At 42.5% G+C, this 21,010-nt stretch overlaps 1 protein-coding gene and 1 non-coding gene across 3 annotated transcripts in view; both read right to left on the bottom strand.

Moving 5' to 3' along the window:
* Positions 1-21,010, bottom strand: part of LOC126416224 (sodium-dependent dopamine transporter) — a 558,982-nt gene that overhangs the window by 128,645 nt on the left and 409,327 nt on the right. For both annotated transcript variants that reach the window (XM_050083832.1, XM_050083839.1), the window contains exons 4-6: positions 16,099-16,253; positions 6,945-7,078; positions 2,946-3,084 (exon numbers count right to left, since the gene is read on the bottom strand). In XM_050083832.1, coding sequence (XP_049939789.1) covers positions 2,946-3,084; positions 6,945-7,078; positions 16,099-16,253 — 428 coding nt within the window. The remainder of the gene's footprint in view (positions 1-2,945; positions 3,085-6,944; positions 7,079-16,098; positions 16,254-21,010) is intronic.
* Positions 5,334-5,408, bottom strand: Trnap-cgg (transfer RNA proline (anticodon CGG)). Its single transcript has one exon. It is a non-coding gene; the product is annotated as a tRNA-Pro (tRNA).

The raw sequence follows: 21,010 nt of genomic DNA, 5'->3' as shown, positions 1-21,010 counted from the left end.
CTGTGACATTATCACAGTGAAGAACAAAGTGATCCAGTTTACAAGATCTTAACAATCTTTGGATCGTTTGTCTTTGTTTATCAAACAGTTCTGTTTTGTTGTCCAAGTTTTGACTGTGCCTATCTCGGCTTTAATTTTTATGTTTTATGTACTAGTTTAACAAGCTAACCATGTCTGAAGGTGCAAATACATTTCTCATGTTTTCTGCCAGGTAACATTCTGCAAGTCCCTTAATATTTGGTCGAAACATCTGTCCAGCATGGCGATAGTTGCTGTCGTCACTGCTGCAAAATGCAATAGTGATACTCTCACAGCGACGTCGAACTGGAACCACAAGCAGAAATTACGAATACACGGGGACGGAAGTAGCGTTCACAGTGACCCCGCCGGGATTCGAAGAGAGGCCTTACTCGCATGCACTGAGGGCAATGACAGTGCCGCTGGACTCTGTGTGGCTAAAAGCTGAATTAACTCTCTGCAATGCACTGCGTCGAGTTCGAGATCGAAAGTTCTTGTTTCTCCCGTCTAATTTAATCGCAGCCACAGCCGGATTCAAGAGAAGCTTTACTTGAAATTCAGGATGACTGTTGATAAGATTGTCTCCTGTATGGACGCATGCGGCCTTGTTGATAATACTATTCCAGAACGACAATGCAGAAGATAAAAACTTGTGTACCCAGCAGAGTTCAAGCCGTTATAAAGGCGAAAGGTGGACACGGCTCATATTAATGTCCATTAACAGATGTCCAGATATTTTTGACCATATAGTGCGCCTCTTTGAAACTGTAAATAGTTGCACTTTTAGAGTTCCATCAATAAAACAGGGACGAATCATGCCATCAATAGAAAGCGCACTCCATTCATCAGCAGACAAAGGTTCTTGTTTACCCACTTCTCTCATCAAGCGTGGATATTCGCCTGAGCAGTAGTGCATTTTGCAAAGATTCGTTCGCCCCTTCTTTGTAAACGATGTTCATCTGTTAACAAAGTCTTACATAGGCACGCCACAGCAATCTACTGTTTTCGTAGACACCATTTGGAGGACAGTAACCGACTTTGAAAGTAATTGCCATTAAACTGTTACGAAGCGAAATATGGAAAAAATTAAATGGTTTGGAATGCAATGTTCGCAGAACATTCCTCTGTTAGACTTCACTCGCTCATTCAGGTTGCCTCGTAGCGACATGTTACTTTCATTTCTGTCATAGCTTCCAGTTGTTTTTCATTGACGTATTTTATCCCTCTCACTTCCAGTTTCTTAAAATTTTTTAATAATATTTGCAAAGATTTTATGTTGCTGAAGTCCTCCTCGATAGCTCTTTCAGCATAAAATCTCAGCGCTGCTCTAATAGTTTGTAGACTTTCGCTATAAGCGGAAAGTATATAGACTTTTTGACTGTCCTAACGTTGTGAAAGTCTAAATCGCATCACATTCGAGTTATCCTTTGGATCGCCTCGTACCTGCAATGCCAGCTTGTTGATGCCTAAGCCTGCAGTTTAATTCTCGGATTCCTGGTGCATTATATTTGTATATTTGCTTACATTGTGGTGCCCCTGGGCGACGCTCGTGGGACTTCTGCTCCTGACCGCGGAACAATGCTTTCCGATGCTGTCCTCTTGTTACTATTTGATCAAATTCTATAAATGTTACTTCGATGAAGTCTCCGAAGGCTCTTTTCTGTGGCACAGAAAAAATACAGTTTCTTTAAAGATAAAATCGAGATCATAATTCATGACCAATAAACGTTAACATTTACTTTCGGATGTCAGAAAATTTCTTACATCATAGGCCTGAGCTGTAATATTGCGAAAAACGCATCTGCGTATGTTTGGTGTTGCTTGTTTTAGTTGCCTCGCCCCGTACCCGCAATGTCAGCTTGTTGATGCCTAAACCTGTAGTTTAGTTCTCAGAGTCCTGGAGCATTAAATTTGTACATTTTAGTTTTATGTGGAGATTTATCGTACGTGGAAGACAGTGTATATTTTGCCTATAATTTAGGCAAGTGGCAGAAACAAAAATATTCAAACTTCCCCTTCGTATATAGAGAATGACAGTGTTGGAAAAACTCTTACGTTATTTGATTTTCAAACAGCTGAGCAAAACTCAACGTACTCAGACAGTTTTCTCTTTACTTATTCTGATCACCACTAGACTGACACAATATTTTTAGCGCAACGCAATCTGACTTTCAATAATCCCTACAGAAGAATGGCCCTGACTACCAATAACTTATACCTTTCATGAATCACATACCTCACAAAAATCTTCGTTACTCTAACCACTGCAATACAGCCAGCGCCAATACTGCCAGCTAAATAAAAGATTCTAACTACTGAAGGCACTAACTAACTACTGATAGGCATAGTTAGCAAATGAAAGATTGATAGAGAACAAACAATGTACTGACCTTAATAGCGTTCAAAAGTCATTATATATATATATATATATATATATATATATATATATATATATATATATATATATATATATGACTGTGACATCTAATTGCATAAATTTCCTTTTTCTGACGGACACACGTCCAGATCGTCCGCTCATAGTAACCTCTCAAAACTCTGGCATCTCTCCCCCCACATCCGCCACTGCTGGCGGCTCACTTCCAACTGCCCAACACTACGCGCTGTTCACATCCAACTGCCCAGCGCTACACTATCGAATAATCCAACAATGAGTGCAACCAGCCACAGACTGCACACAGCGCAGTCAGCGATTTTCGTACATAGCACTACATAGCGTTACCAACATAAAAACCTAAACAGCCTACTTACAATGTATATTAACTGGATTCAAATACAACTTTGCACGTCAACAAGAAGTGCCACATTGACAGTTCGACTATAGCACACTATATTTTGTAATAACCGTGATCATCACTGCCACATGCAGGTTAAAAGTAAATGACACAGTGCCGCTGTGGCCTCCTTACCTTGCCTGACGTGGAGATGCCCTTCCAGAGACTCAGGTAGCAGATGAAGTACACAGCGAGCAGGCAGAGCGCGATGTCCCACTTGATCTGTCCCAGGTCATGCAGTCCTCCGCTCTCGTGCAGTTCTAGAATGGCGCGACTGCAACAAAATCAAAGATAGTTTATTAGCGCTGTTTATAGCTACCGCCACAGTTGCAAAGTTACTTGATGTAACAGGCTGCCAAGTAACTATAAACTATCAATGATGCCATTTGCACAACTTCTGAATGTAGCTTATGGTCACACTGATGCTTCATAATAAATGACTGGCGTTGATTGAAAACTGTATAACATATTCTCAACAAGGCCAGGCACTAAATGTAACCACTAACCGGATACAAAACATAAAAATGTTTTGACAGCTGCCAGTTCGTGCCATACCGCGACTCGAGCCCATGTTACTTGCTTATCAACAACAGACTGTTCAAAGATTTTCACATTTTTTTATAAATAAAATATTATACAATTAAATTCCAATAATAGCAAGCATGCTCATTTTATAAATAATAATAATAATAATGTATATTGTTAACATATGCATATTTCAGTATCGAAAATGTGAGAGTACGTCTTCTACCTGTCACTCGCTATAACATGGCAGAGTGGGATAACGCTAATTTTGTTGATCGACATGCAGTCAACTAGCATACTCGATACCACAGTCGTGTTTTCTACCCGCAGGTTGTGTGTAATGGCTGATTGGTAAGTTCATATGATTCTTTTGTATGAAGTTTAATCTGACTTCTATTTCTTGTTTATGCAACTTTCAACTAATTGTAAGTATCCAGTTTTATTCTGCAAATTAGGAGCTCAAAGACAATTCTTGTACTTAAAATGTCGATAGTTCTGGAATTGAATCTTAACACTTCATCAAACGAAAGAATTTATTTGTGATAGCACATACATCGTACACAAACGCCAAATATTCATCATCTGGATTTGTAGCTCTTGTATCCTTCGTGTTTGCAGTTAAAATTGTTGGATGTAAGATCCGCCAGTTATGCAAAACACCATTTTTTTCGAAGTTTCCAAACATATTTCAGCACCTCTGTGCCATCATTCGTCGGTTTCTGTTTTATTTAACTTGTAATGTGAATATTTTTACTAAATGATTACAAAACTATGGAAATAATTTCTTATAACAACTAATTGTTTCTGTTGGTTAACACCTTTACATTCGATCTGCATGGTTTTGCAGGACCACTTGTGTGTTATTTCGTACTGGTTGCTTGTCATCTGCACCCAAACGATGTTGATGAGAAACTTTGTTGGGAGTTAACCTATCATTTTATGCTTTAAACGTAAATTAGTATGTCGCGATATTTCTGGCATATATTCGTTTTTAATTACGTTTTTTGTGTAAAGACCTTTTTTCTCAGCATCCTGATATTTTCAGAAATTTGGTCATATAAAGCTCTTTACACTTGACCAAAGCACATTGTAATGGTGGTTATTGCGTGTTCCAGCCCAGTCAGTGTTCATATGTTCACCAGTGAGTTTGGCGCCAAATTTGAATGGTTCAAATGGCTCTGAGCACTATGGGCCTTAACATCTGAGGTCGTCAGTCCACTAGAACTTAGAACTACTTGAACATAACTAATCTAAGGACATCCCACACATCCATGCCCGAGGCAGGATTCGAACCTGCGACCGTAGCGGTTCCAAACTGAAGCGCCTAGAACCGCTCGGCCACTCCGACCGGCTATTATGATGATCATTTCTCTCTACGCAGGTGGATGTCAACAAAATATTTACGCATCCGGAAGAGAAAGTTGGTGATTGAAATTTCGTAAATAGATCTCGCCGCTAAGACAACCGCCTTTGTTTCAGTGACTGCCACCCCAACTCGCGTATCATTTCAGTGACACTGTCACCCCTATTGCGCCATAACACGAAACGAGCTGCCCTACTTTGCACTTTTTCGATGTCCTCCGACAAACCTACCTGGTAAGGATCCCACACCGCGCAGCAATATTCCAGCAGAGGACGCACAAGTGTAGTGTAGGCTGTCTCTTTAGTGGGTTTGTCTCATCTTCTAAGTGTTCTGTCAACAAAGCGCAGTCTTCGTTTTGCCTTCCCCAAATATTATCTATGTGGTCTTTCCAATTTAAGTTGCTCGTAATTGTAATTCCTAGGTATTTAGTCCAAATGAAAGCCCTCAGATTCGTGAGATTTATCGTATACCCAAAATTTATCCGATTTCTTTTAGTATCCATGTGGATGACCTCGCACTTTTCTTTCTTTAGTGCCAATTGCCACCTTTCGCACCATACAGAAATTCCAGAATGAGATTTTCACTCTGCAGCGGAGTGTGCGCTGATATGAAACTTCCTGACAGATTAAAACTGTGTGCCCGACCGAGACTCGAACTCGGGACCTTTGCCTTCCGCGGGCAAGTGCTCTACCAACTGAGCTACCGAAGCACGACTCACGGCCGGTACCCACAGCTTTACTTCTGGCAGTATCTCGTCTCCTACCTTCCAAACTTTACAGAAGCTCTCCCGTGAACTTTGCAGAACTAGCACTCCTGAAAGAAAGGATATAGCGGAGACATGGCTTAGCCACAGCCTGGGGGATGTTTCCAGAATGAGATTTTCACTCTGCAGCGGAGTGTGCGCTGATATGAAACTTCCTGGCAGATTAAAACTGTGTGCCCGACCGAGACTCGAACTCGGGACCTTTGCCAGGAAATTGTCTGCAGACGGGTCTACTGCCACCAAAGTAGATTTCGAGGACCACGAAGATAACAGAAATTCGGGTTCTTGAAGAAGAATATTGTTATGTCAGAGCCTAGGTAGACCCTGAGGGCTGGCAACCCGTATTACGCTACAGAGGACGAGGTTGTCTATTGCCAAGGCATAACAAAAGCACCATGCTAAGCAACGACTATTTACATACAAGATAATGGAAACAGACATTCCGAGCACTACTTCCTGCAGGGGGAGCTCGAGCCACGGCCTGCAGGAAGTATCACTACGCCAAAACCTGATTGGCTGGAGACAGATATTTAGGGGTTAGAACCAGCCCCAAAGTTCAGTTCACGCCGGATGCCGACCTCCTGTACTGCGACCGTTGAAGATTACGTCTTCGTCTCTGTATTGGACTGTTACTAGTGTGTGTGTGTGTGTGTGTGTGTGTGTGTGTGTGTGTGTGTGTGTGTGTGTTAGCACGAACCTTTGTGTAAAATTAGAAGTGCACTTTTGTTTGCCTCCATTAGGAGACTTTTACTGACATCGATATTGTTACCTTTCGTTTGTTGTTCAATCGTCAACCTTGTGAGCTTATATCAATAAAAGATGTGTTTTGTGAAAAACTGCGAATTGGCGGTCAGAACATATGGACAGTTGTTTTTGTCTCGCTGTATTTGCGAGTGAAACAGGAAAGGAAAGGATTATCAGAGGTATAAGGTACCCTCCGACTTGCGCCATACGGAGGCTTGTGGATTATGAACGATGATGTAGACATCCAAAGACTAGTCCACGTACGAAGTCAGTGAGTTCTCCTTATCGACCCATTTGGCTGTTACTGCTTCTCTTCTGATAACACAATGCTCCTGGCCTCTTTTTATACTGGTGGGCTCACCTCTTCTGACATTTAGTGGTCAGTTATGCATCACATGGGGTTTTTTGTATACTTTTGATCGGATGGTGTATCATCCATGGGTATTGTGTGAGAAACTGGGCTCATTGTAACAGATTTTTTTTCTTCCGCCCATTTACTTATCGTCGGTGTTTCGTGGCTTGACTGTCTATGTTCTATTGTGTCTTTCAATTTGTGTAACAGTTTGTCTGTCTTAGCCTGCCTTCATGCCAGACTTAAATTTTCGTCGTCACTGTTGTTTACAACTACGATTTTAGAACACTACTACCAGAGGTTCTGCAACGGATTACGTGTACTAGTAGCGAAAATAACATGCATTTCGCCGTGTATAGTACGTCTGCGAGGTTGCTGGATACTCACTTGAAGTACTCAGATGCGGCGGAGGTGTACCTAATGCCGGTGATGGTCGCGCTGCCGTTGCTGGAATCTGCGGCGTCCTCTCGGAAAGGCAGGGCGTGGCTGGAGTTGTGCTCGGGCAGCGCGTTCAGGTCCAGCTGTGGGCACAGGCGCCGTCATTTCACTGCACTGGGCAGCATCTCTACTTTGCAGTCCTAGTATTAGACCACATGCTAGTATTTCAAGGAAACGCCATATGCGTCACGCACAGCAGCCAGCAGAGCTATAAGTGATTCGCCGAGTCCATAATGGGTCCCATTGAGAGACTGGAGCCATTCCATCTGCAGTATTTTCCACAACTGTGGAAGGATGCCTATCAGAGGAATAACACAGTGAAGGTGGCGAATTAGGTTGTCCCAGACCTCTTCATCAGGGGCAATGGAGGACAGGGAAATTTTTCAAATGTTGATTGCAGTTTTCTAGCTACTTTGCTGGTGTCTAAAATTTCAACGCCACGCAGACAGTATTCAACACGTGTAATATTGACATTAAGCGTATTACATCCTTCGATATGCATGTGATCAGCTATTCAGGGCAATTGCAGAAAGTCGATGGGAATAACGCCATCTACGTTCCGTACACAAGGAAAATAATGCATCGGATTTATCATTAAGAAATCACATTTGAGTGCTGTTTCTTTGTTAGAAGATTGTTCTGGCGTAGCCATAAGCGCCGGGACGAAGACGAAGATAGCAAGAGCAAAGAAGGCGGTGAAAGGACGTTGCCCAATGGTGCGCTGATTAGGACCGCACCACGGCAAGAGCGCCCTCTACCAGAAGCGCCGCTCCTGCAACCTCAGCCGCTCAGTATTCGGACAGGCGTAGCAGAGAGTGCTACGATTGTAGTTATTAGTGATCCACAAACTGTGTGACAAACTTGCATGAACATTGTATATAGCAAAGGACTCTGACTTACTGCATGTCGCCCATCGCTTGCGACGGCTTGTTGTAAACACAAGTTATGTATTGCTCGAAGAGACCACGGGTGGACTGCCGGTCCATAGTGTCCAACGGGCACAATATTTCGGCGATCAGACATGTCGCCATCGTCAGGTGCGCTGACGAACTGAACTCCTGAGGGCTGGCGGCCGTCTTAAATCCCCTCCCCTCGTGAGGCGTTCTCTCCGCGGTCTGCGCCCGCACGTCAGTGGTCGGTGAGACGCTGGCGTCGGCGTCTGTGGTGGCGTCGGTGTAATTGCCTCGTCCTCCCTAGTCGTCCGTTCGTTTCCTTTGCTGATCGTCTTTTTAATTAGACTCAATGCTGGTTCCCGTGCCCTGCTGAGGTTGTGGCCACAATCTCGGTTGATGAGTTCGACACTGGTACGAATTTCGATAGCCTCTCTAACGACGCTGTCCCAATATTTAGATGTCTGTGCCCAGACCCTGGTATGTTGGCAGCCCATTTCGTGATTTTTCGGACAAATAGTGCTCTGCGACAGCCGACGTGTTGGGGTACCCAAGTCGAGTGTGCCTCTAATGTTCTCGGCAACGATCTTCGATGGTGCGCACTGTCTGTCCAATATAAGTGCTACTTCTCTGGAGAATGGAAAAGTTGTTGATGTTGAGTGCTTATGTAAGTGCTGCCACACCTGCCATGGTAACACTGAAGGACACATTGAAGACCAGTGTTCTAAGAATTATGATGATTAAAGTGGAGGTATGGAATGTGATGGAGCTCTAAAAACAGTTCAGAAGTCGGTGCCAGTTTATAAAGTTAGATATACGAAGTACCTAGGCGATGGGAACTCTAAAGCTTTGAATAAAGCTAATGAGTTCAATGTTTATGGTGATACCTTGTTAATAAAACTGGAGTGTTGTTGACATGTGCAAAAGAGGATGGGTGCTAGATTTAGGAAGCGACGAAGAGAAATGAAAGAAAAGTTGCTATCTGCTGGAAAATCTCTGTCTGGCCGAGGCAGATTAACAGAAACTGAAATAGACCTTCTTCAGAATTATTATGGACTGGCTATTAAACGAACTTCATCTCTGAATGACGTTACAGTAATGAGAAAAGCTGTATAGGTCACCTACTTTCATAAGTTGTCCACAGGTGACCACCCTGTTCACGGACTTTGTCTTAAAAGAGCGGATTCTTGGTGTGGTTACCAAAAAGCAAAAGAAAGTGGTCAAATACACCATCATAAGCATTCTCTTCCTGAACCTGTTATGAATGAAATAAAACCAGTTTTTAGAGACCTGAGTGACCCTTTTTTGCTTAGTTAATGTCTTCATGGGGGCACTCAGAATACAAATTAAAGTTTGAATCATTGCATATGGGAAAGATTACCCAAGAATGTTTTTGTAGAACTAAATACATTAAAAGCTGGTGTACTAGATCCAGTGATATGTTGCCATGATAGACTGATAGGAAGGTTGGAAGTCCTGAGAAATTTAGGCATAAAATGTGGCTCTAATATGGAAGATCTATTGCTTGCGTGTGACAAACGACAGGTGCATGAAGCTGAAAGATTCGCTCTTCAAGTTACCAAAGAAGCAAGAAGTGCTAAAAGGAACGCCAAGAGGAAGCTTGAAGATGAATAAATGCTGCAGGATGAAGACTATGCTCCAGGAATGTTCTGAGGCACAGTTCAATTGGACTCATATCTTTATTCGCAATTTCCCGCAAGTTGTATTTTTCAGAATTCAGGTACAAATATTTCCTAAAGTTTATAAAACATTGCTCTATTTTTTTATGTAACTTTCAATAGTCCGTACTTGTGTAGCAGACCTAAGCTTTGTTGCAGAATCAACAAAATTATAGAAAAAATAACATTTTTATTAGGAAAAAATTATAAAAATTAAGACGTAAGATGTGACATTTTTTTGTCCTTGTAATATACATGATATGTGGGATTAAATAGGTCTAGTACCTCAGTCATCATGTCATGCATATCTGGTAAAAATTTGGTCTCCTTCAAATGTATAACATTGGATTAAATGGTACCTCAATTTGAGGAAGCATTTTGGAAAAAAACTGCATCAATTTCTTTGTAATGTTTTAATAACCCTAAGCAGGTTCAAAAAACATTCAGAATACTTCTAATTTGTTTAGAAAGTGTGCTGCATTACATGATATCAACCAAAAATCTGTAAAATACATTATAAACAGTGACTGAAAGAAATAGATGTTGATTTTTTACATAATATTGAACTGGAAAATTACCCTGTATCCTTAAGCTGTTTTAATAAAATTTTAATGTTAATATCAGCTTCTACTTTATCTCAAGTTGTTGCTACTCATCTAGGCTAACCTAAATGGTTCTGCTGTATGTAATTAATTATATGTTTGATTACTGTAATGTGAGTATATTTGGTCATAATCATGTAACGTTCTAGCTTGTGATGATTACAAACTCAATCCTTTACCAGTTATACTTTATCTTTATTTTGCAATTTATATCGGTTTTACATGTACTTTATACTATACCAGTTAATGGCTGAAAACACGTCTTCTGTTAAAATCAATGACTAACGAGTATATCTGTTACATTGTACATGTAGTTCCCCAACAATGCACATTTCACGCTATGTAAATTTTTTCTACCGTCAACATATGAGTTTCTTCTCCTTAAAAATAGCATAAGATATCGTCAAGCCGTCCACGATGTATAACAAAATATCGATTGTCAACAAAAGTTTTTCTTGAATGAGATTTTCACTCTGCAGCTGAGTGTGCGCTGATATGAAACTTCGTAGCAAATTAAAACTGTTTAGCGGACCAAGACTCGGACTCGGTACCTTTGCCTTTCGCGGGCATGTGCTCTACCATGTGAGCTACCCAAGCACGACTCACACCCTGTCCTCATAGCTTTACTTCTGCCAGTGCCTCGTCTCCTACTTTCCTAACTTTACAGAAGCTCTTCTGCGAACCTTGCAGAACTAGCACTCCTGAAAGAAAGGATATTGCGGATGTTTCCAGAATGAGGTTTTCACCCTGCAGCGGAGTGTGCGCTGATATGAAACTTCCTGGCAAATTAAAACTGTGTACCGGACCGAGACTCGAGCTCGGGACCTTTGCCTTTTGCGGGCAAGTGCTCTACCATCTGAGCTACTCCTTTCTTACAAGAGTGCTAGTTCTGCAAGGTTCGCAGGAGAGCTTATGTAAAGTTTGGAAAGTAGGAGACGAGGTACTGGCAGAAGTAAAGCTGTGAGGAGGGGGCGTGAGTCATGTTTGGGTAGCTCAGATGGTAGAGTACTTGCCCACGAAAGGAAAGGTCCCGAGTTCGAGTCTCAGTCCGGCACAGAGTTTTAATTTGTCAAAAAGTTTCAATTTTTTTTTCTTTTTATACAAAGATATCTTTTAATATATTACATCGCTTACGTTAGTATATATATATAATATATATATATATATATATATATATATATATATATATTTGTCATCATTAATTTCTTTGTACACTTTATTCAACAGCGTCTGTCTGATGGTGAAATTTTGAAACGCTCAACGCTGAATTCCTTAGGAGAGGAGAGGAAATTGTGGTGTTCTGCATCAAACCAGTTAGAATACTATCGACTAAGAAAAAAGTATGATAATTAATTGTGCAATCAAGACTTTTCCATATTTCCAAGTTGTGTCATATCTGAATGGTCGCCTGCCTCTATCATGGAGGTATTTTTTCAAGTAGTGGGACTACCAGACCGTCAGTATCGCGAATGTTTATGAAACAAACGATAGTCGACACGTATCCACGTGCCACAAGGCCACTGTATTGCATTTAACGCAGTCTGCTTACATCTATGGAGAAACGTTGAGCAGTAAGAATGCATTATAAAACTGTGCTAAAATAAGCAGTGTAAAAGTGAAGAACAGGTCTGTCAGTGTACCAACAATGTATATGAAGCTTTGGGGCGGCAAAGTCGTAAGTGGACGACCGACATACCTAAAATTTCTTTTAAAGGACGTTATTTTTGTAAAGGACGCCACTATATCACACGATTATTACGGTGCACAGGCTGTGGTAACAGTCACAACGACGAAGCATAGTTCCACACCAGCAGAAGACTACATAGGACATCGATTTCTGGCTACCCACTGCCCTCCCCCTGTCCCCGAATACCCCAGTAATCTTTCTAGCAGCAGCACAAGTGATCAAAACAGTTTCAGGTTAATTTAAACTAAGACATTTTATCTTTAAGTAACATTTGTATGCATGAGCGAAAGACTGGTAGCAGAAAAATACAAGAATATGCTATATCATTTAGTTATTATGATTGCTGGGATTTTATCATTGAACATAAAAAAATGGTTCAGATGGCTCTGAGCACTATGGGAGTTAACTGCTGAGGTCATCAGTCCCGTAGAACTTAGCCCTACTTAAACCTAACTAACCTAAGGACATCACACACATTCATGCCCGAGGCAGGATTCGAACCTGCGACCGTAGCGGTCACGCGGTTCTAGACTGTAGCGCCTAGAACCGCTCGGCCACCCCAGCCGGCCATTGAACATAAAATGCTCACATTTTCACGTACTCATATTGGTTACGATTACAAATAACAACAAATGAAATATTTGTCCACCTGGCAAAAATTACCTCATTCGTATTTTAATAAATTCTAATAAATAAAATAAAACAGTAACGAGATTTTTTGTTTAGAACTGTAATTTATTCTTATTCTAATGTTGAAAACTGACTGCTTCAAATTTAAGTTACAAGCTGTTCCCAGTAAATCATTCTGTAACGTGTTTTATGGCACTCGTATCTACATCCTAAACAATAGCAGTAACACCTTAACATCTTGGAATAAAATAAAGGGCTTTTAGGAAGAACAGATGACGATATACTGGGAAAAACAAATGGGAAACTGTGGATGCTTGACAGTACGTTAAGCATTATGAGGAAGAGATTAAATTCAGAAAAACTACATGGAAGGTAATAAACACATTAATAAGAAAGGTAAATACACAATACTGCAGAGAAGCTGGAGAACTGTGGATAAATGGTATATGCTGGGATATGGAAAGACACCCGGATACGTAATCAACTAATCATACACACAGATTTAAAAGTTACATTTCAAAACAAGGAAATGTGTTGTCAGACATAAACTAGGAAGTCTACCAATGAATCCGGATGAAACAGTAACCAGATTCAAGAAGTATTTTGCAGAACGTTATAAAAGAAAGACATCACGATGGTATAATAATACATATAAATAGAAGATCAATTTAAAGCAGTACTGAAGACCAAGGAAACCTCCACGTTCAGAGGAGCTTCCAGCTGACCTCTGGCAGAATTATGGAGGAAAAATTATAGAACAACTTTTCAAAATTATAAAGTGCTGTTATGAATGCGGGCCCCTCCGAATTATTTTATAGAAGGGAAGACAATAGTTTTCATGAAATGGGGCTACAGTAGACAGCTATAACTACAGAATGAGAAGCCTAATTACACAGGCTGCAAAAATAACTAGAAATAGGCCATCATGAAACTCAAAAGTTGCTAGCAAGCTAGAGTTAAACTAGGATACTTACGTAACCTTCATTACCTACTCGTTCAGTGTATTTTAAGGCGTAGCTTGCTAGCTAGCGAGGCAGGGGCGATGCAGAGGCGCGGCAGATTATCTACGTGAGCTGGTCCGCCGGCCACTCTATGAGTGTGGTTTTATGCGATTTATCACGCTCGTTTAGAGAAATTCTGTGCTGATCCCTAATTCCGCCTCTGAGAATATGATACACAAATCATTAAAACATGATAAGACACAGAACAAAGTTTACATGATTCACAGACAGATATCGCACCGATTTTCCTACTTTAGCTTACCTTGACGACTGTGGCACCATTGAGGGCATCCTATCAAAAATTTTACAACAAAATTTTAAAAAATTCCAAATCCTAAAGAAGGAGACCCTGTACTTTACGGGACGATGAAGGAGAAGAGGATTTGTGTAGCCTTCATTGATCTAGAAAAGGCTGTTCACAGCGCTAAGTGGAAGAGACTCTTCATGATATCGAGAGTTACACACCTAGATGGGAAAGGTGAAAGCCATTGCATAAACATATGCAAATACCGCAGCATGAGAACACAGATTAAAAACTTGGAGAGCATAGTGCCAAAATTAAAGGAGAGGTAAGACAAGGTTGTTCATTGTCACCGGAAAAGCTATAAAAATCTTAAAAAAAAAGGGATAGCGTGAACAGATTCCCATTCATCACATAAGACTTGTGGATAATGTTACCCTAACAATTGAGGGTGAAAAACGTACACATAACAGACTATCTAAATTAGTAACAAAGCTGAAAAAGTAAGGATGAGAAGAACATTTACATCAAAAGCGGAAGTAACAGAATAATAACAAGTAATAAATTTTGCTTTTAACACGTCTGAATTACAGAAGGAAGAAGACGCTAAATGGAACTCAGAAAAAGAATTATAACAGCAAAGCGTGCTTTCAAGGAAATGAGAGACTTATTCGAGAACCAAACGTTAAGAAACTTCCTGGTGGATTAAAACTGAGTGCCGGACCGAGACTCGTGCTTGGGTAGCTCAGATGGTGCAGCACTTGCTCGCGAAAGGCAAAGGTCCTGTGTTCGAGTCTCGATCCGACACACAGTTTTAATCTGCCAGGAATTTCATATCAACGCACACTTCGCTACAGAGTGAAAATCTCATTCTGTTCACAAAACGTTAAGTGCGGAAGAATGGCAAAAAAAAACAACCTCAAAATGAAATCATCTTGAGTGTGCTCCAACACCGCTGTAAAAGCTACGCGATGTCGAAGGAAAACAGAAAGCGTTTAGTACCGACGAAAATGTGGCTTTGGAGGACGCTAACAGGGACCAACGGGGCAGAAAGGAAATCCAATGAATATATTTTGAGCGAAGAAACCTCATAGAAACTAATAAAAAAGGAAAACAATACTTTTTTGCCTATAAGACACAACATCTTATATTAAGAAATGTATTACTTGGAAAAAATTGACACAGAAAAGCAGTTGAGGCAAGGGAAGAAGGTGATCTATTTGAGGTAATAAAATGTCAGAATTAGGCTGACGATATTCCGAAATGCAGCCTCTTGTCAGTCGGACGACGTTAACTTGTGCTGGGGATGGCCAATGGTGTCACAAATATGAAATGAGTTACCACCGGAATCGTGGTTTTTCCAGTGCAACTTTGATGTCACCACTCGAGTATCGACACCGCTGTTGCATGTAGCAAACCGGTTTATGTAACAGCACCGACAAGAACAGCTAGCCAGTTCTGCGTACGATGATTGTTACTATAAAAAACTGAGCTTTAAGGGTATATCCATATTACGATGTGACCAACACGCGGCACGGTAACTGCTCGTAGTTGCAGGCTGTCTGACTAATGGCTTCCAGGGGCAAAAAAAGTTTGATTTTTAATATTTCGGCTAACTATTGACCAAATTTAAAAATTTAAAATGCTGTAATAATCTACTCATTAAGCGATATGATTTTGTGTTACGGGTTTAATACAGTAAGACAAGTATTACAGTTAGAAACTGTGTATACGTTTTGAGACAGCATATCTCACGATACGCAAATATTCGGACTCTATTCATAAAACATTTTAGAATGACAGCATTTGGCGACTTCCCTTCCAATATACCAACACCTAAACACCTAATTTCAAACCATTACGAAACGTCTTCTCTTTGACACTTTCCACAAAACGACGAAAGGAGAGAAGTTTATCAGTTAATACAATTTCACTGTTTATGCAGTCAAACGTCAGCTTTGGGGACGACGTTTTGATTTATTATTATTTTACTGCTAGCTCTATTCGCAACACATTTTACAGACAGTGTACACATATATTACTGAATCTAACTGCAAAATTATATCATTGTACGACAGATAGGTCAGAAGATATGACATCATAAACAAAGAGATGCGTGAAAAACTAGTTTTCCTTAAAACGGATTGGAACTTAGCCAGTGTATAGGCATCAAGTGCTTGATAATTAGAGTACTTAGCGTCTTCGAACAAATTATAAACATAATTTCAAATCTTGACTAAACTTTTTCTCTTTTACATGCTCAACGTCAAATGTTTAATACGTTAACTCGTTTGTAAAGTAATCAGAAATCTGAAGCTGTTTTATACGTGTAAATTAGATTCTTTAAAGAACTGGTGGTTTACTAGTACTCACTGGTCGGCAGTAGGGAGTGTTCCAGGCATTGTCACAAGTGGTCCAAGGCAGCAGGCTGGTGAAGGAGGCGAAGAAGTAGCGTAGGGCCCAAGCGATGATGACGTTGTAGTAGAAGTCCACGTAGAAGGCGATCAGGACCACTGCGTATCCTATACCTGGGGACACACAGCGAAGCACCTGCAGAAAAAAACTGTCTCACTGCTGAAGTTAGTTTCAGCCCTGGGAGTGTTCGCGAGAGAGATGGTGCGGTGGTTAGCACAATGGACTCGCATTCGAGAGGACGACAGTTCAGATACCTGTCAAGCCATCCAGGCTTAAGTTTTCCGTGATTTTCCTTTGCAAATGGCACGGCCTATTTCCTTCCCCATCGTTTAGTAGTCCGAGCGTCTACTGTATGTCTAATGATTGTGCTGATGACAGGGTGTTAAACTCTAAACTTCCTTCCTTCCTACTGGGAGTGTAAGACTACCCTAGCCAGGCCACGAATAATGTTCAGATTTACCAATGAAAGCGAGTAAGTGTTTGCGTAGGGGCTATGCAGCCCATGTTTGCCTAGGGGTTATGCGGACCCCACTACTGGTATACATATAGTGTGAACGGATACGCTGGCAGTCTTCGCTCATGCTTGCTGGAGCTTTTCTGCTGACAGCTTGTTGGTTCACGCTTGGAACGTAAAACAGCAACTATTATGCGCAGCCTGGATTCCAGAATTTCTTGATAGTTTTCCAAACGAATGTAGTACTACATATCTAAGCACCAGTCACACAATTCCTGTGAATTATGGGTTGGTGCTTCGATGGCGCAGAGCTGGAGCCAGAAAGAGTGCCAAATGTGCTCTTTTGGGTGCAGATCATGGCGATTTGGTGGTCAAAATATAAACGTGATTTCACTATCATGCTTCTTAGATCACTCCAGCATGATTTTGACCTTGTGGCCGGCCGCTGTGGCCGAGCGGCTCTAGGCGCTTCAGTCCGGAACCACGAGGCTGCTATGGTCGCAGGTTCGAATCCTCCCTCGGGCATGGATGTGTGTGATGTCCTTAGGTTAGTTAGGATTAAGTAGTTATAAGTCTAGGGGACTGATGACCTTAGATGTTAAGTCCTATAGTCCTTCATTTGAACCGCTTGATCTTGTGACACGGGGGATACCGTCGCCGTTGGGGAAGATTGAGGAAGACATCAAACATCAAGGGTTACAGATGATATACATTAACGGTCGTGTAGCCCACAGCTGTAGTGGTGCCTTCAGTACCATGGGAGTCCAGTGAATGTCCACCATACACCATAACATACACTGTCCCACCATCCTGCGCCTGTGATAAGGTGCGTGTTTCGAGAAGCCACTCGCCTGCAAGGGCAAGACCACTGACTTGATTTAACAAGAAACGTCATTCATCCGACAAGGCAACAGGTTTCCATTGATTCACTGTCTAATCTCGATGATCCCGTGCCCAATGCACTCGTATTTGATGATGTCGTTGGGTCAACATGGGAACACGTAAGGGTCTTCTGCTGTGGAGCCAATGTTCAACAACGTGCATTGAACAGTGTGCTCTGAAACGTGCCTGCACCAGGATTGCACTACTTTGTCAGATTTCTCACAGATGGCCGCTTATCCTTCTTTACAGAGTGGGCAATCCTCCGCCCTCCACCTTCTGTGATACTACGTGGACGTCTAAAACTGTGGTACCAAAAAAAATGGTGCAAATGGCTCTGAGCACTATGGGACTTAACATCTGTGGTCATCAGTCCCCTAGAACTAACCTAAGGAGATCACACACATCCATGCCAGAGGCAGGATTCGAACCTGCGACCGCAGCGGTCACGCGGGTCCAGACTGAAGCGCCTAGAACCGCACGGCCACACCAGCCGGCAAACTGTGGTACCACCTCGTGGTTTCACGGCCTTTCAGTCACAGTCCATGGGTGCTTATGACAGTATCACGGGAACAGCTGACCAGCTTCGCCATTTACGAGATGCTTGTTCCAGTACGCCAGACCATAACAACCTGCCCTTCGTCAAAGTCACTTATGTCAATGGATTTCCCAAGTTGCGGCCCATATCGTAGCTAGAATGGTTCCCCATTCATCTTATACACTTTCCTTTCCACTTAGCCGGCCCACAACGCTACCAGGTTGCATTCAGTCTACATCAACATTTATACTCCGCAAGCCACCCAACGGTGTGTGGCGGAGGGCACTTAACGTGCCACTGTCATTACCTTCATTTCCTGTTCCAGTCGCGTATGGTTCGCGGGAAGAATGACTGCCGGAAAGCCTCCGTACCCGCTCGAATCTCTCTAATTTTACATTCGTGATCTCTTCGGGAGGTATAAGTAGGGGGAAGCAATACATTCGATACCTCATCCAGAAACGCACCCTCTGGAAACCTGGACACCGCGATGCAGAGCGCCTCTCTTGCAGAGTCTGCCACTTGAGTTTGATAAACATCTCCGTAGCGCTATCACACTTACCAAATAACCCTGTGACGAAACACGCCGCTCTTCTTTGGATCTTCTCTATCTCCTCTGTCAACCCGACCTGGTACGGATCCTACACTGATGAGCAATACTCATGTGTAGGTCGAACGAGTGTTTTGTAAGCCACCTCCTTTGTTGATGGACTACATTTTCTAAGGGCTCTCCCAATGAATCTCACCTGGCACCCACCTCACCAACAATTAATTTTATATGATCATTCCACTTCAAATCGTTCCGTACGCATACTCCCAGATATTTTACAGAAGTAACTGCTACCAGTGTTCGTTCCGCTATCATATAATCATACAATAAAGGATCCTTCTTTCTATGTATTCGCAATACATTACATTTGTCTATGTTAAGGGTCAGTTGCCACTCCCTGCACCAAGTGCCTATCCGCTGCAGATCTTCCTGCATTTCGCTGCAATTTTCTAATGCTGCAACTTCTCTGTATACTACAGCATCATCCGCGAATATGCGCATGGAACTTCCGACACTATCCACTAGGTCATTTATATATATTGTGAAAAGCAATGGTCCCATAACACTCCCCTGTGGCACGCCAGAGGTTACTCTAATGTCCGTAGACGCCCCTCCATTGAGAACAACATGCTGTGTTCTGTTTGCTAAAAACTCTTCAATCCAGCCACACAGCTGATCTGATATTCCGTAGGCTCTTACTCTGTTTACCAGGCGACAATGCGGAACTGATAGAACGCCTTCCGGAAGACAAGGAAAATGGCATCTACCTGGGAGCCTGTATCTAATATTTTCTGGGTCTCATGAACAAATAAATCACGATCGCTGTTTCCCGAGTCCATGTTGATTCCTACAGAGTAGATTCTGAGTTTCCAGAAATGACATGCTACGCGGTGGGCGGTGGTCATAACGTTTTGGCTCATCTGTGTGTTAGAACACACTCTGTCGACGTCGGTCCGTTGTCTTTGATTAAATTACCGCCTCTTCCGTTTCCTCCTCGTTTCCCATAATGACACTGAACCTCTGATTCTGAACCTTCATCTATTGGGCCCAACTCCACCACTTGTTTCGTGAGGTCTTAGAAGAATCAACGCTCGCTAGTGGTACGCATATTCGGTACAGAACTTGAGAGATGTCGTCTGGTACCGGCGTATTTTCCACACCGTCGACGCTGAGGGAGGAGGAGGAGGAGATTAGTGTTTATCGTCCCGTCGACAACGAGGTCATTAGAGACGGAGCGCAAGCTCGGGTGAGGGAAGGATGGGGAAGGAAATCGGCCGTGCCCTTTCAAAGGAACCATCCCGGCATTTGCCTGAAGCGATTTAGGGAAATCACGGAAAACCTAAACCAGGATGGCCGGAGACGGGATTGAACCGTCGTCCTCCCGAATGCGAGTCCAGTGTGCTAACCACTGCGCCACCTCGCTCGGTGACGCTGAGGGAAGAGGAAAGTCGAAGAAGGTATCGAGAGTATCTCACGAAGCGCGCTGCCGGTGCATTATTGCCGAGAGCGGTTGCGTTCTCGGTGGGTGGCCCCGGCAACCTGCTTTCTGTCGCGTCGCCCTCTGCCCTCCATAATTCAGCGTCTGCAGCGATCCGCGAGGCCGTTTCCGGCCCGTAATGGCCGGCGCCGCGGCCCCGCTTCCCGTTCCGGCACGCGCGTAATTGGCCCGAGCAGCTAAAGCGCCTTAGCGGCCCCGCGGGACGCGGATTCATCTGGCCGGAACTCGCGGATAAACTTCTTCTTTCTCCTCGCGCACTCTCTCTCAGTCCTGCCATCCGCCCGCACGGCCGTCCCCGAGAGGAGGTTCTCAGGACGTCACCTCAGTGGTATTAATACTGCGTGATAACTATTTTTGGTGTCTTAATGCTCGGAGCTTTTTAGTGAACGCGAGTGAAGGAAGACAGGAGTCCACTGTAAGTTCATTAGAAACGCAATGGTAGCACACTCACAGAAAAGTGGAAAAGGACACATCTAAAGAAATGCGCTCAAAGTGATCACAAAAAGACCAATGAACCATCTCATTCTGTAATATTAGAACAAGTAAGCCCTCGGTCACAAATATTAAGTCAAAATTGACCAGGTTTCGACGCTACTACGAGCGTCGTCTTCAGAATTAAATTAACTGTTCTAAAACATATTAGGTATATAATACATTAATAAAATTACAGTTTGTACTGACTGGAAAGAGATGCAGTACTTACAAGTCACATTTTTAAAAAAATCTAAGACGGAAAGGCGACGTCATGAATAGTTGTAAATAAGATGGCGAGCCGCTAAGGGCTGCTCGTACTTGAGTGAACAAGGGTTGCAACAAGACTGAGGTGCCCACGTTAGAAAGTGTGGGCAAGTAAACATGGTGTTGCTACGAGCGCCATCTAGTAACCGCAGAAACAACTAGGCTACTGTACATCCAAAATTAGACACATGACATTGTGATGAAGCTGATTCAGGC

This window comes from Schistocerca serialis, chromosome 1, assembly GCF_023864345.2.
Source record: "Schistocerca serialis cubense isolate TAMUIC-IGC-003099 chromosome 1, iqSchSeri2.2, whole genome shotgun sequence".
Classification (NCBI taxonomy): domain Eukaryota; kingdom Metazoa; phylum Arthropoda; class Insecta; order Orthoptera; family Acrididae; genus Schistocerca; species Schistocerca serialis.
The sequence above is the reverse complement of the archived record's forward strand: the minus strand, read 5'-3'. Positions and strand labels throughout refer to the sequence as shown.